This window comes from Chaetodon auriga, chromosome 17 (assembly GCF_051107435.1).
Source record: "Chaetodon auriga isolate fChaAug3 chromosome 17, fChaAug3.hap1, whole genome shotgun sequence".
Lineage (NCBI taxonomy): Eukaryota > Metazoa > Chordata > Actinopteri > Chaetodontiformes > Chaetodontidae > Chaetodon > Chaetodon auriga.
In genome coordinates this window covers 21,835,731-21,851,741 of record NC_135090.1, presented here as the reverse complement: position 1 = coordinate 21,851,741, position 16,011 = coordinate 21,835,731, and the positions used below count along the sequence as shown (strand labels likewise).

The window sequence follows — 16,011 nt, the reverse complement described above, 5'->3', positions numbered from 1 at the left end:
ACTTAACCCAAATGTACTCCACTGTCAGTGAAAGCTTAAGAGCTACAGAGCGTCTTCGTTCTTTATGGAGCAACAAATATGAAGCACATTAAGCCAGCAGATAAAAATTAGCTGCAAACATTAAATCTGTGCTGTGTCTAGTGTTGTTCTGTTCTGATATGGACAAGCAACAGTCCGTGAGTAACGTGTGCAGCAATAGGCTGTGATTACAAGAACAAGTTATCCATCTTTTCTTCTCCACAGGATGCAGACAGGTAATAAATTGCCTATTAATATTAGCCTCTGTAATTTTTCATACAAGCTGCTTCAGCCCGAGTGAGCAAGCTGGTGTCATTTGTTATAGTGCATTTTTGCTTTCATCCATCCAGAAGACGCTCGCAACACTTCCAACCGCACCCACTGTGGAAACAGGCAGTGTAAACCATTTCATACTGTTGGCACAGCCTGTAATGCATCGTCTTTTGTCTTTCATGTCATAGAGAATCTTTGGTTTGAACCATCCATCCATGTGCTTTTTCTTAATTCACGGTGCACTGAGATCACCAGACACTGAATATGCACATCTGTCTTGGTTTCATTTCAGAAGTTTAGCACCAGTTCACTTGCAGAGATTTGTGGATATTTCAGAAATATAGAATATTAAAACAATTCTCAGTGATGACTGATTGTTCTGAGTAGTTGTATTTTATTCATATGTAATATTTTACATTTAAAACTGATGTATTTCCAGTAGAAACTCAAAGATATATGAAATTTGTAGCCAGTTAGCACAGTCATCCTCATCAGGGTTCATAGAAACAGCTACCGAGGAGGCAGCGACTGTGAGCTGCGAACGTGGTGAGAGTGCAGAACAAGAGATAAATGAAACCTGAGAGGGGATGACATTAAATATTCATGTCATGTTTAATAATAAAATGAAGTCATTCATACTCAATCAATTCAGTTCAAAAAAGTTGCAGAGACAGTTCAACTTCCATTCAGGCGCAGAAAAGCACTTTGCTCTGACATAAATCATCCAAGAAAAACACTGACGGTAAAAACATGGCAGCGTCTCACACTTTGAGCTGATTTACTGACACCGTGTGCTCTCTGCTCCACTACAAATCTACAGTGTTCTCTACATGTTTCTGCTTGTCAAACAGTGTAGAAAGTGTAGCATCTACCTTACACTTGATTTAAAACATTACATGTACGCTCCTCTTGCAGTGTAAGTCGTATCTACTGTCCGCTGCATTTGAAATCTGCTCATAATAAAAAGACAAGTTGTGTTCAACATCACACGACACAGAAAATAAATATATTAGTGGGAAATAAATGAAAAAAATCTGAATGTGTTCGTACCGTTACAAAATCCTGCCCTGTCATATGACTATGCAGGAAATGTACATCTAATTAATTTCTGTCTCAGTGTTAATTAAACAACAGCAAAACATCCCACATTGAGAGTAGAAAGGTAGCTCTGCACACAGTGAGGCATTCAAGGACAAACATTAAAATCAAACAAAAACAAAAAAAGATTTTCACACATCACTGAGAAAAGACGAGTTTCTTAACCGAGGTTCTCAGACTGGAGGTCAATGAACTGCTTCTGTGTTCATTCAGTGTAGTTTGTTTTTCGTTTTTGAGGCTGTTATTGGTTGTCTTGTTACCTGAGCAGACAGGTGGCTGTGATCCAGCTGATTCAAGCAATCAAAGCCCAGCTGCAGCAAACAATCACCAGCAGGGTTGAAATTAATTTTCCCACAATGAGACAGAATAAACGTCTCATTTGAAAATCTGAAACTTCAATCTGTTTTTTAACCACAAGATTTCATCGACTAAATGTTTTTTAAATAATGATGAAGAAATTAACCTGCCAGCTTTTTCATATTTAGCGTGATGCTTCATAAACATGTTACCATTCAAGTAACGTATGTGTAGCAAATTATCTGTTTCCTTCAGCTGCTACACTTTGCTTTTGTTAAGGATCGTTTGACAAGTTCATATCGAAGAAGCGGAACAGCTCGCATGTTTTTAAGAAGTTAGCAAAGAACTTATTAATTATTATAATTATTATTATTAATAATTATTGAATGAACGAATAGTGAATTGCCTCCAAACCCTGCACGATGATTAGTAAGACAATACAGGACTGTTTCCCAAACACATGGCCTTTAAGATCACCAGATATAACACAAACACCTAAACGTCTCACTGTGATGTGGCATCACAGCTTTAAACACTGTCTCCTTTTTGGGATAAACAGGCTAAACTTCAACACTATGACATCAAATGATGGCATCATGAATCAAAATGTACTTATCAACAGTCAGGGATCCAGAATAACTCATGAGGAAACCATGAGAAAAAATATATATTTTATACTAAACAGGAATATTGTGATGAAGATAGACAGGTAAGTGTTCTGTGAGTGGGACGCGTCAGAGAATCGCCCATAAACATGCTCATGATTACTTCAAGTTCACAGAAAAAACAACCTCTTTGCTAAGACATCTTTGGGAAACATCCTCGCCCCTCTGCACCCCAACTCCTCACAATCAGAGAGGGCAGATAAAGTGCAACACCACCTCCAGGCCACTAGCTGCTGCTGTCCTTCTGAGGGAGACACCTCTGCCAGGGGCTGTAAGGCAGCGCCAGCAGCAGGAAGAGGATCCCGCCAACGATGAGGACAGCCCCCGCGCAACCGATGCACGACACCGACCAGGAGAGCTCGTGGTGGAGAGGAACCGTGTGGTCGCTGGCCAGGAGGGCCAGGACGGACTGGTGGAAAACCAACAGAGAGAGAAGCACCAAGACACCTGTGGACGAGACAGTGGACAGTCACAGAGGTCAACATCAATTCTGAGAGACACATGAGACCATGACTGTCAGCAATCTCTACAATCATCAAGAAACATGTCATGCACTGAAAACCCGCTTTGTGTTGTCGCCTCGACTGACCTGACAGAATGAAGCAGACAGACGCTGGTTTGAGGAAGAACAAGATCTCTTTACTGAGAGACATCGTGATGCATATGGCCCCCATCACCATCAGGAACAAGCTGAACAAGGCCAACATGGCCGTCGCTACGTTCAGGTCTGCACAGGGAAGGAGGACAGCACTGTTATCATAAACTCTGAAATCCACTATTTTAGAAACTTCTGTTGAGGAAAAGCTTTTAAGAACTTTTTTCATGTTTTGCATGGAGGTTTTATGCAGATGACATATTAAAAAGCCTGCAGTTTAACTGGTATCCTGACATTCTGATATTTCACTGTTTTTTTCCTACAAACCTTTAGATAAATGACTTTAACTGGAGTTTGCTGATTGTATTTCATATTCTTTAGTCCCATTGTTCACATTTTCAGTCTGAAAGTGCACAAACAGCAGGCGTGATCCCTCTGCAGGGATGCATATAAACACCTCTGCAGATCTGTGCAGAGAAGAGCATTATGGGTAACTCACAGAGGAGCTGCTGCACAAACCTCCCAAATCTCAGCAATCAAGCAAGCTGATTGGTTGATCCGACTCTGGAATGGAATTGGAGCCAGAAAGATTAAACCTCAAAACAGCCAACATCCCTGAACGACACCACACACGTCGACAAAGGAGTGTGAAAATGGTTTTTTTTTGGAGTTTATGTTCCATGTTTGTCTTCTGCTTGTGGTCAGGGATGCTCGATGGTGTTGACTTCAGGTTTGATGTCGCCTCTGCCAACAGTCTTAGACTTTGTCGTGATAAAAGTGCCATTTTACTTCTCAAACTATGTCAACGTTTGGCTCTTATGGACTTTCTGTCAGCATCACATTGTTACATCTGCACATTATTTGCTCAGACGAACTGGACAGGACAGCTAACGTTAGCTATCAGTAGCTGAAGTTAGGCTAAAGTTAGCTAACGTTAATGCTTGTCCCGAACAGGCTAAATATGAGCGAATGGCTTCTCTGTTGCACTCATAAGCACTTAATACATAAAATTATTGCTAACATTAGATTCCTCATCTGTTTCAATGTGTAATGCAATTAAGCTAGCTAATTTTAGCTAACATTGTTAGCACGTAACGTTAGCTATCAGTTTAATGAATGTGTTGCTTCCTTTAGATTAATGTCACGCGGTTGACTGCACGCTTGAAAACAGTTACTCCATCGAGTGGACGCCATGTTCTCACATGTACACTCCAGAGGACGGATTTTGTTGTCAAAACTGATCATGTGACATCCAGCTCGGCTCTTGGATGTGACAGTAAAACTTTTGCTGCTTCACTAAATAAATATCTTAACCATAAAAGAAGATGTACATGAAGTTAGACATTTGTGATCTCAAAGCATCAGAGCAGGAGACTCTGCAGTGTTAGTACGCTCCTGGCTGTTTTTATTAAGTCACTGCATTGAGGCCCGTAGCGTGACAGTGATGTGGCACCAGCGTACAATGAGATTTTAATGTAAGTCTGTCTTTCTTCATTCAGCGTATGGCACTGTGTGATCTTAATACATTATGAAGCTGCCAGTGAAATGAGAGGTTAGACGGCAGCTTGGAGACACTTGAACGGCGTGTAGGCGGAATAGATTTCAAACACTCACAGAGCAGACAATGGCCAACCTGAAAGAGTGCGGCGAGGAAGTGAAGGCAGGCCGAGGGAGAGGGAAAGGACGGAGAAGGAGAGGGATGGATCATGAGGGAGACCAGGCCAGGAAAATACAGAAAGAGGGCAAAGAGGACACAGGGAGGGAGAGGTGGAGGAGAAGAAAAGGGATAAAGGAAGGATGGAGTGGGCGGATAAGGTGGGAAAGCAGTTGAGAGAGGCCAAGAGAGCCGAGAGAGGTGTGTGACTCACTCTTCCTCGTCGTCTTCTGGAACATCACAGCGTTTTCCCCCGTGGTGAAAAACTTAAAGTAGGTGCAGTTTGATTCTGCAGGAGGAGAAAGGTGGAGGAAGAGAAAGAGCTACTGTAAAGGAGAGGAACACAAACACTGCCAGGTCATCTGCTGTCGCTGCAGACGCCGTGATGAGCATCTTATTGAAATTCAGGGAGCCGCGTCTCTCTCAGCCCTGCACACTTTAGCAGCAATAATTCTCCATCAAACATAATCAGCCGTGAACGTCAATGACGAGCTCAAGGTGACAGTCCAATGCTTCCTGCACAATTAGCATTCTGCCGTCCTAATGATGTCTTACAGTAATTAGAGTTTGCCTGTCAAATACAATGTGACACCTCTGTGTGTTCCTGCACACAAGCTGGCAAAACACGCACGCACATCACTCTTAATTAATGCGATCAAAGCCAGATCCTCCGAGTGTTCGGGGGTTGTTTTTTCTCCCACATCAGTTGATCCTGCTCAGGAGCTGCACTCAAATCCCATTGACGGGATTCATCAGTCAACAAATGCAGGTTGACGTGGCTCTGCAAATGGCTAGTCAGACAATAATTAGACTTTCCTCTCGCTGACCACAGAACATGCATGCAACTTAATCCATTAAGGAAGACACGGTTCATGTTGTTCCATCATGGGTGCAAACAATCGCAGTGAATAGTCGGACAGTGTGTCTTTACTTTAGTGGAGTTCTGAATGTCCAGTGGCTAAACGTGTTCCTGCTTTAATCAGGTGACACGAGGCTCATCTCTATATTTCATCTGTGCTAATATTTTAAACCTGTTTTTAACTTTTGAGCTTTTGCTTCTACATCATGGCCCTTTCCAATTTGTAAAGCTTGTGTTGATTTTTAATGTGCATTGGCAATAAAGCTACCCTGAAGCTTTGTCAATTAGCAAAAATAGCCAGTGGGTTGATATTAATAGTACATTTTTGGACATTGATCTTGTATGTACAATATTTATAAATCAGCTGGTGTCGTTTTGAATTCACTAATGGTAATGCATGCATGCATATGCCAAAAAGCCCCATCAGTCAGTGATGTTTTTGTGTTTTCCAATATTAAGACAGTTTGAATCATCGAGCTCAAATTGTCCAAAGCTCACCGGGGCTCATAAACACACCACTCAGCCCAGTCTCACACCGAAGAGTGTAATAGACCTACTGATCCACTAGAGGACAACACGTCAGTTTGCATCACCTGAACGTGAAAAGGAAATGTGCATGAAGGTGCTTTACCAGCAGGGGGCGATAATGGAGACCACCGGAGACCAGAGTTCGATTCCCGTGGAAAACCAACAATCTGTGTTGATTGTTTTAAGAAAGTACTATTTCTAAGTTCTAAGCCAAAGCTGCGACTGTCAACTGAAATGTTTCTCAGAAAACTTTATTTTGAAAGTGTAACAGGACGTACGTATATGTTACTGCTAACTTGACTGTGGAATGAGACCTTTTACAGGCTTTCGTTTGATACCAGGTTGCATTACCGCATCATGTTTAGTGCATCTGGAACGTCGGCTAATGGCTGGTTCCTCATTCAACCATACAAACAAAATCAATCACATGTGGGCCATCATGTAAGCAAAATGGCCTCAAATAAGAGATAATGCAGAAATGTGCTATCGACTTTACGTCTTTACGTATGTTGAAAAGTCCCAGTGAACCACTAAGCCAGAGACCCTGTGAAACAGACAGGTATCCTGTCTGACACTGATGATGAACATACACAGATCTGCCTTTTCCCAGTCTGTCTCTGCTTCGCTTTTTATGTGAATCATTCTTCAAAAGTCGAGTTCATACAGGTGAGTCATGGAAAAGGAGAGCAACACTGCAAAAAGCTGTAATAATGCTTTTCCCCACTCGACGGAAAAAGTCAGGCTAGAAGCCTGAATGTCATTTCAACCCACAGTCCTGCATTATTTCCATTAGCTGCTCTTACACCTGTAATACAGCTTGTACACCGATGGAGCGCTGAGTTAATGGAACCATAATCTGCGTATTTTCCTTTACTTCCCAAATACTGCCCCAAAAACTGTCTTTTTAAGTACTGATTTGTCTGTTTTAGTATTTTTTTAGCATACTGCTCTCTTGGCCAGTTCATCCTTGTGAGGGTAGTTTCAGACCTCAGTGGGACGTTTACATTTCTGTGTTTTATACGCCCAAACCGGCATTGTTGCTCGAGCACTGAGGACTTCCAAAATCCAAACGATGCATCCATTCACTTAACTCAAAAGCAGTTTGTGAACTCATTCTTACCCTCAGCCTATGTAACGTCTCAGGCCGTTAGTCAGCCAGAGCATTCATCCAGCCAGCCATCAAACTGTGAGCCAAGCGTCATTTGTCTAGCCAGAAAGCCAGGTACCAGGACCACTCATTCATGCTACCTCGCTCCCTCAAAGTGAGCTGTCCAACAAGCTCAACAGTTTGACAAATGTCAAGTCGGCCGGCTGGTCTGTCAGTCATCAGCTTAAAACGCCCTCGCTCCCACAGACAAGTCAGCCATCATCCACCAACCAGCAAATCAGTTAATCTTTGAGTCACCTCCAGGTAGTTCAGCAGGTCCACAGCTCTCTCTCTCCGGGTCGATATCAGCCACCCACAAGGTCTTGGTGCAGCCCTTCCACAGGCCGTAGTGAGCCGTCAGACAGGTCTGCAAAAGATCAGCAGTAATATTCTTTTTCCATCCATCACAGGGTTTAGCTTTAGACACCAGGCAGCGCTTCCTTTCTAGCAGGAAATTGTTGTTTTTTTCCTTCTGCAGAAACATCCCCAGCCTGAATGTGTCTGCAGTGAAACACTTCTGTGTTCCTAATTTCAATGTTTCACCTGGTTGTTATAGAAACTTTTGGGAGGTGCCAGCTCCACCCAGAACTCTGTCCCCACCCCGAGGACTGTCAGGACTACGCCCACGATGGCCACGAAGAATGCCAACTTGATCTGGAGACAGAACACAACACAATCACACAATCAATGTCAATCAAGAAAAACTTTAAAAGTTTGCAAGACTGAACCAAAGAATGACTGAAAACATCTCAGGAAGTAAAACACTCGTCCACTCATCAGAAGGTCGCTGGTTCGATCCCGAGCTCCTGCAGACTGCATGTCAAAGTGTCCTTGAGTTAGATGCTGAACCCCGAATCACTCCCAGTAGCTGTATCATCTGTGTGTGGTTATGAATGTACTGATCCTGATGAGCACATGGCATATAAATGTGTTTGTGTGAATGGGTGGATGCCGGCTCGTTAATTCACCATATAAATGCATTCCAATCAGCAACCTGTATTTACCTGTATTCCAGCCCGTTATGGTGTAGGTCCAGTTACAATGTCCTCTCTTGCTGACTCACTTAGCCTTTATGACTTTAGCTTGTGTCCCCAGTAGACATGGCTGCCACCCCCCTTGTTGGCAAAATTACCAAATTGCATTCCCCTTGTCAGCCTGTTATCCCCCTCTAAGTCCCCCCGTAGCAGAGAGAAGCAGAGCCAAAGGGGTTGTTTAGCTGAGCATGTTGCTCATTATCTCCTGAGGTTTTTCTCCCAGTCCCGCCCTTCTGTCAGTTTCATCTTGGGCCTATAATAATATATAAAGCACATACTACAGATATTCAATTCGACACTATATTGCAGCCTGAATACTCCATAGAGTGGTGTTACCCTCATGATCAAAGTGAGAAGTAGCATCACGTAGTTACGGGAGAGCGAGAGGATCATAGAGACACACTGCTGCCTGTAGTGCTCCTGTAATATTCCTGTAATATTTCTATGATCATTCAGTAGCATCTGTGCTGCTAAAAATACACCCCAACCAAAATATTGTAGGGAGACATGACTACAGGTTTAGTTTTACGTACAACAAGCGCAAGCATAACAGAGTCTGTACAGTTTGGGATTCCTCTTGGCATTATTCAGATTCTTCTTATGCTGCATGTGGGTTAGCTGGTTAACAGGCGTCCTCTCTCTGGAGGTCAGTTCTGCTGGGAGCTTTGCATAGTTCATGAGAGATATGCCTGTGGTATGTTTTGTAGCTCTGCGATCTGTACAAATGTAACGCATGCATATTGATATTCTCAGTCTGAGCGTGTTAGAGCGGTGACTTATTGATAGGATACTTCAAAGTGGGTGGACGTAAAGCATTTTCTTATGTCAGTTTGGTCATATAACCTGGAATACTGCCCTCGGCTTACAGGTTACGGCGCTAAAATAGCTTGTGTGACTATACAACGGACCAGTATATATGTTCTGTTCCTATCCAGACAATAAAAGGCAGCACAGGAATAGACCCAAGCCTCCTGTCCATCATTCCTCCGCCCAGCACAGCACAATGCAGGGTGATCAGGCAGTTTAAGAGGTGTCTGGCTGAGCCCTGTTACATCATACACCAACAGCCTTTCTGTACATCTGCAATCCTGGAATCCTCACCCACAAATCACAGTGTGCCAATGACAACATCATATTTCATATGAATATACTGTTTCGTCTTGGGAAATCCTAAAGAAACAGTAAGATAAGAACTAGAGTTTCAGTGCATGAACGAAAGTGTGTTGTGCATTCATATATTGAGTAAGAGCGACCAGAGGAATGAGCAGTTATGTGCAAAGAGGAAGAAGAGGAGGAGGAGGAGGAGGGGAAAAGCATGATTAAATTAAATTCTATCAGCCACAGAAAAATCTTAGCGCCCTTGCAACCACTTTTTCTCAGGAACTTACAGCGATCGAGTTCGTGATGTTGTTTTAATGTCTGTGAGAGTTCAGTGCATGAGGGATGGACTCTGGAGCTGGGCCATAATGAGCCGTACACGCAAAGAGAGCTGGGAAAGTCAGTCGACAAGTGTGAGAGCAGATATCCTTCAGTAACGTGCAGCGAGGACGTAACAGCACCAAAGGGACAGAACAATCTCTGCGTGTGGTTTTTAACGTCCTCAACAGATGAAATATCAACTCTCCGAGAAGCAGCTGAGATGTGTGGGTGAGGATGGTTTTTTTATCTGGTCTTAACTTCTTCAAAGGGCTGTTAGAGAGGCTTGTTTCGTGTTTTTTTCTGGTTTAGAGAATGAGGTTTAGAGTTTGGAGTATGGGAGTGAATTCATGTCACAAAGAGGTGAAACTGAGCAAAAGAGAAATTACATCTGAACACCTGCAGATTATTTTGGTTCTTACTGCTACGTTTTATCTCCTTAAAGTTAAAGACCTGCATTAGAAGTCCTTCATCTGCTCTAGCGGAGGGTTTGGTGCCCTGTGGATCGTGCCTGATTTGGCTGAATGACTGGTTCGTTAGCCTGAGGGAGAACACACATTCACACAGAACGGAACCAGTCACCTTCCCCTCCTGGGCCTCACTCATGGCGTGTCCCGTTGACGTCGTCCTGCGGCGTTTGTTCCCTCCAAACGTGCTGCGTCCACTCATCAGGCCGGCCAGACCTGTCGCACCCTGGGCCGCTCCTCCGGGCGCGGCCCCCCCCACCGTTCCTGCCGCCGCCGGGCCCACCGTGCGGCCCTCCTCATCGGTCACCAGAAAGGTGGACCACATGTTGTGACAAAACGGGAAACAGCTAAGATGCTCGAGTGGGATTCAGGTTCAGGTTGATTCAGCCAAGCTTGCTTTGAGCTTTGCCCTCGACGGGGATGGTAAAAATTTAGTAACAGAAAAATGAAAGCAGGAACAAAAACAGAGGAAAACTGATGTGTATTCTCAGTGTGTGCCCAAAAAGGAAAAAAGGGGGGAAATGGTATCAAAGTCAAATAATGTCGTACAGGTGTATTTGAAAGGAAGGAAGGTGAGAGCAGAGGTAGAGAGAAAGATGTCAAATAATGACTACGAGCAAAAACAAAAAGTGATAGAAAAATGCTTAAAATCCCAAATCTCCTCGGTAACACAGTGTCTCTGAAAACTTGAGCGGGAATCAGCCTTCCCTCGAGAGAAGCCCCAGAAAAAACGGCGGCTTTGACGACAGATGCCAAACTGAGAACTTAATCATCGTGAAAAAAAGAGAACGACAGAACACGTGTGGAAAAGTGAAGAGAGAGTCTGTGGAGGTAGAAGTCAGGAGTGGATGGAGTGATGCTTCCTGGAGAACGGAAGGAGAAAAGAAAGGAGGAGAAGGTGACGATGAAAGACGACTGACCTGAGAACAGTTATGTGGACACAGAGGAATGACGCAGGCGTGGAAATTGCTGCATGTTGTACATTTCATGGTACAAAAATAAACCAAAAAAAACAGAACATGAAGGCTGGTGTGCAGGCACTGTTAACGCTAGCAGTATTAGCACTGTGCTATTACAAGTATTACATGCGTGTTGCTGGTCAGAGGGATTTTCTAGCACTTCTTTCTGTCAAAATCATGAATGTGAAACAATGAGGCTGTAATAAATGCAGGTAGCGTTAGATTAACGTTGATGAGCTGTGTGTCTCATCCAGCATCCGGAAGCTTCCCCAACGTGAGCTCCTGGCAGAAGAAAAGCAGAGAACTGAGAGTCACGTACAATTACCTGTGCTGTCTGTTCTGCTGTTTTCATTAGGACAGAAGAGCAATATAAAAGCACTTAGCATAGCCAAATCACAGTCAATTATCTATTTTGAGACGCTATGCGACAGCAAACACGCAGGATAAAAAACAGTCAGCATGCTGAAATCATAACCTGCTATCTATTCTGAGACACTTTGTGGTACCTCAGCAGCACGAAAACACTCATCATGTTCAAGCAATAACCAATTATCTATTCCGAGAAGCTCTGCGACGGAGGGGTCGCGCAGATACGCTGCCGGTGAATTGAATCTTTAAACCCTTTATGTCTGCGGGGTGAATGAAGCAGCTGTCCGGCCACGTTCCAGCAGGACGTGGTGACAACAGACACGACACTCAGACCCCCCCTCTAGTTAGCAAAAATGAAAGACATCCCCTGGGGAGGACGCAGAACTTTACTTTCACAGCAGAGCGTCCTGTTAACAAACAAGCTGCAGAGCGTGAGCTCACACACATTATCGTCTCTTCTGTGTTATCGTCTGCACACACGGCAGCACAGTAAAGTACATCAAATGTACATTTTCACGCATACATTTACCTCATTTCCTGTTATTAATTCACACCTCATCTGTAAATTCAAACGCTTGACACAGCTGTTCAGAGTCAGTCACCAAGCACATCAATCATTTCTGTTTAGCTGAATCATCAATTTTATGAGCATTTATTATTAAGCCTTCATCTGTGTCAGAGATACTGAGCACGTTTTTGAAATATTCACGTTTTATCTCGTCAGTTCTTGAGTATAAAATCAGGTTTGGAAGGAGTCGGCCGTTTGAGTGACCCCTGACGGAACCATTTGATTTAAATCAGGAGGAACGGTGATATTTTTGTTGGGTAAATGATCAAATCTGTTCAGACGCTCTGAAATAATTAGATTTGATGAAAGATAATTAATTATTTACTTTCAACAATTGACAGCATATCAATTAATGATCAAATGGAGTTGAGTCTTCACACCAGATGTTTTTTCAGTGCAAATATTAAACAAAAATGAGTCACTGATCTTCTCATTTAAAGGATACGATTATTACTACAGTATTAGTACTACTGCGTCTTCTTCTGCTGCTGCTGCTGCTGCTCTAGTGACGACAGGAGTGTAGGTTTTAAGCTAATGGTCCAATCCAAATGAAGGAGCAGGTAGACATCTTGCCTAAAGGCACTTTGGCAGGCACATGCACCAGATGCAGGAATCAAACCTGCTGCTCCTACAAGACTGAGCGAAGAACACGTCTGATTGCATTTTTCACTGCTGGTTTATTACATGTTATATGGATTCATTATTTCTGCTGTTTCCAACACTAAAACAAGCGTCATATAATACCTTAAATTGCAGAATATGTCATGAAATTGGCAATTTGCCCAAATGGCACTGATGGAAATTGGTCATTATGGGCTTACATGCGTAAAACCACAGCAAAGAAGACGACTACAACAAGGAAACAACATTCACATTTTTCATTACAGAAGTTAATTTAATGTCAGAGATCATGAAAATCGGCTGTTAGAAGGTGTCAGGGTACCTGTTGAGAATATTAAACAGAGTGGTAAACTCTGCTGTCCTCACTCTTCAAGGCTGAACGCGGCTCTCCTTATACGGCATCCAATTGGACGAGCTGGAAAAGTGGCACTGAAGCTCGAGGAAGAAACTCATTACAGCTGCTGTGACCGGCGACAAACAGCCTTTAACAAGCTCTTAAAATATCCTTCTTACGGCCTCCAGAAACATGCCAACGTGGACTCAAAATGCCCCCGTTATATCACGCAAACAGCAAACCGGACTCCATAAACACTCTGCACAGGCAACATTTGAAGAAGAAGCCCGTTCAGCTTTATCCCCCCCTCACCCCCCACCGGCCCACCGCCCCCAAAACCGTTCAGCAGCCAAAAAATATCATGCTGAAATTAGACACATTAGTTTTATTTTTTCACTCTTTAACACGTGCTGCGCGCGCGCTTCGCAACCCCCGCCGCCATTTCACAAATATCACAACAATGATATTAACAAGTTGCTGACCTGGTTTTTGTGTGTGTGCTTCTGCTCGGAGCGACGGAGGCCGAGGAGAGGTGAGGGAGTGAGGGGGAGCGAGGCGGACGGGTGAGGGAGGGGAAAAGGGGGTGGAGGTCAGAGTGGGAGTCTGTGTTACGTCTGAGGGAGGATGGGGGCTTTAAGAGAGTGTGTGTGTGTGTGTGTGTGTGTGCATGCATATGTTTGTGTATTGCATGTGCATGTGTGTGTGTACCTGTGCACACGTACATATAGGGTTGCAGGAATATATATCTAAGTGTGTGTGTGTGTGTGTGTGTCCGTAAGCATGCCTGCGTATTAGCTTACAGGCCCCAGTGTAGGCCACAGCCAAATGACGAAAATGTGTGTGTGTGTGTGTGTGCGTGTGTGTGTGTGCGTGTGTGAAGTCACACTGTAGCTTCTGTAAGTGAATCTGTTTGTTTATGCTAACGTGGACAGTTGCGCTGGACGAGTCTCTCAGCTTTAAAATGTACTTGTGTGGAAATGTGTCACGCCCACACACACACACACGCACACACACAACCCCAGCTCCTTAACTCTGTGTGTGTGTGCGTGTGTGTGTGTGCCTGTTATGCTCCCATCTATTTTTGCCCCCCACCTGTTAATGACATTAAAGCCGACCCAGGGGAAAGGGCTGCGGCGGGGGGCTTGTGTCAGCTCGACCCTGGCTGTGAGGCTCATGTCTGCGGCCACCGCTACGATCCCGCTGATTGAAGAGGCAACTGTAGATTCAACACCTCGAAAACAAGTAACGCTGCCGGTTGGCTCACGTGGTCGGATGTTGGAGCCGTGAGATCGAATCCAAGCCGACAGCCAAAGCCTCACACCCACCGCCTGCTGACACATGCAGTTTAGTCGCAGTTGGTTTGTACTAAAAGACTTTAAAAAAGGCTTTAACAGTCATTTCAACGTGTCCATAGTCCATGAAGTTTCTTTACTGAGCAGATTCTTTTGGGTGTATCTTTTTCTTTTATGTTTAAAAAGCTGATGCCAGTGTGTCACCTGACCTTCTCTCAAACATCTATATTAGTACTGTTCAGACTCCAGTCTCATCAGACCTTTCATGTGCAGGTCAACGACTCTTCCCTTCACCAAAACAACAACACGCCGTCAAATTTCTCTGTTTAAGAGAGAATTTAGCTTTTTACTTGGAGAACCTCTGGTTAGGACAAGGACAAGAAGGAGGTGGAGGTTGCTTCGTTTGTACCTGCAGGTGGACTTGGTTTGCATCCATCAGGCATCCATCTTACCACACATCTTATGAACCACACACAAGACAAACATGATAAAACCACTCAAGATAAATGCCAATAAATAAAACAGTAAAACAAGGTAAAATGCATATAAAACAAATGAATACATACATGAACATTGCTTCTATAGCATGTGTGCAATGTTGCTACATCCCTTCAGTTAATCTGCATCATTTTTACTCCAACCCGCTGGCTTTAAACTAAGAAAAATGTATTGATTTGATATTTTCTCCATCCATCTGATCAGAGGGTCAGCGGCTGCAGGGTCTCCTCTGCTGCTCAGAGAGAGAATACTGCAGTCAGATGTGCCTCGCATTGTGATAAACGGTGTGTGTGCAAGCAAGAAGGTCAGACAGAGAAAGACAGGCAGAGATGGAGGACTGGATGCAAGGGAGGGAAAGATTAAGTAAAAGACGAGAAGGACAGAGAGGAGGGAGAAGAACCGGAGACGGACGGACGGGCTCAGACAGAGCAGCGTCATTAACATGCACGGCGTGCTGAGGTGGACGACGGAGCCGCTGTCGAGCAGCTCACACTTATCAGCTGATTACATGAGGTTTTCAGCCCTGAAGCTGCTGGGGAATACTGGTTGAACACCAGTTTACACTTGTTTGATGCTGTGACTGGTGAATACAAAGTGGTTTGGCTGAAGCGAACACTTCCACCTTCTGTTGTGTCCCATTAAACTAAAGAAGCAGATTTTCTTCCACAGCTGATGAGGTGAATGTGCGGATGGCTTCTTTTATTAATAGAAATATATGTTTCACCTGATGATTTACTGATGCTGAAGTCTTTTTGTGTGTGGTTTTGTGAACTGAGCAAGAAAAAGCAGCAGATTTATTGATTTGTTGCTCCCTTTGGCACCACTGTGATGTGTTATTGCTACACCTGCTAACTGCACCTTAGCTTTAAGTTACCCTTGATTTGAACAGGAAGAGGTGACTTCAGGTGCTCTGCTGTTTGCTGATGGGAACGACTGAAGGTTGGGCGCTTTGTCCAAGGACAGTTGGACGGGAAGTGTTCAGGGAGAAGAGAGAATGATTAATTCACTTTCTACTCCCAGTTCCCCCAGCCAATCATGGGATGTAAACCAGTGACCTTCCTTTCAGCATGATATTAGCTTCCAATAAACGCAGTAAAATGTAAAAAAGAAAAAAACGCCTAGTCATGCATCTTTAAAGGAAAACTGCGGTGCTAAATCTGCAGTCTCCAGTGCAGTAGCAAGCCCCAACCATAAGATGGCACCACCCAGCAGGGAGGCATGCGGCGAGGGAGGGGTGGAGGGTGGAGGGTGTGGTGCTGAGCTGCTCTGATCCCTCAGACATGCAGAGAGTCAGGACGCTCATCCCTCAACTTGTGTGT

At 44.0% G+C, this 16,011-nt stretch overlaps 1 protein-coding gene across 1 annotated transcript; it reads right to left on the bottom strand.

The window, feature by feature from the left end:
- Positions 1–2,577: 2,577 nt before the first annotated feature.
- LOC143335728 (voltage-dependent calcium channel gamma-6 subunit-like) lies at positions 2,578–10,376 on the bottom strand. The gene is made up of 6 exons (XM_076755327.1): positions 10,167–10,376; positions 7,678–7,788; positions 7,393–7,501; positions 4,815–4,889; positions 2,941–3,078; positions 2,578–2,798 (listed from the first exon to the last, which is right to left on the bottom strand). The coding sequence occupies exons 1-6, from the start codon at positions 10,374–10,376 to the stop codon at positions 2,578–2,580; spliced, it is 864 nt and encodes a 287-aa protein (XP_076611442.1).
- Positions 10,377–16,011: the final 5,635 nt, after the last annotated feature.

What these genes read in the sequence shown, in the direction of transcription:
- LOC143335728 (XM_076755327.1), bottom strand. Translation starts at nt 10,376, where the DNA reads ATGTGGTCCACCTTTCTGGTGACCGATGAGGAGGGCCGCACGGTGGGC. An exon ending in AAAGTTTCTATAACAACCAG is followed by an intron (nt 7,502 to 7,677) that starts GTGAAACATTGA and finishes GATCTTTTGCAG; the next exon opens with ACCTGTCTGACGGCTCACTA. An exon ending in TGTCTGCTTCATTCTGTCAG is followed by an intron (nt 2,799 to 2,940) that starts GTCAGTCGAGGC and finishes TCTCGTCCACAG; the next exon opens with GTGTCTTGGTGCTTCTCTCT.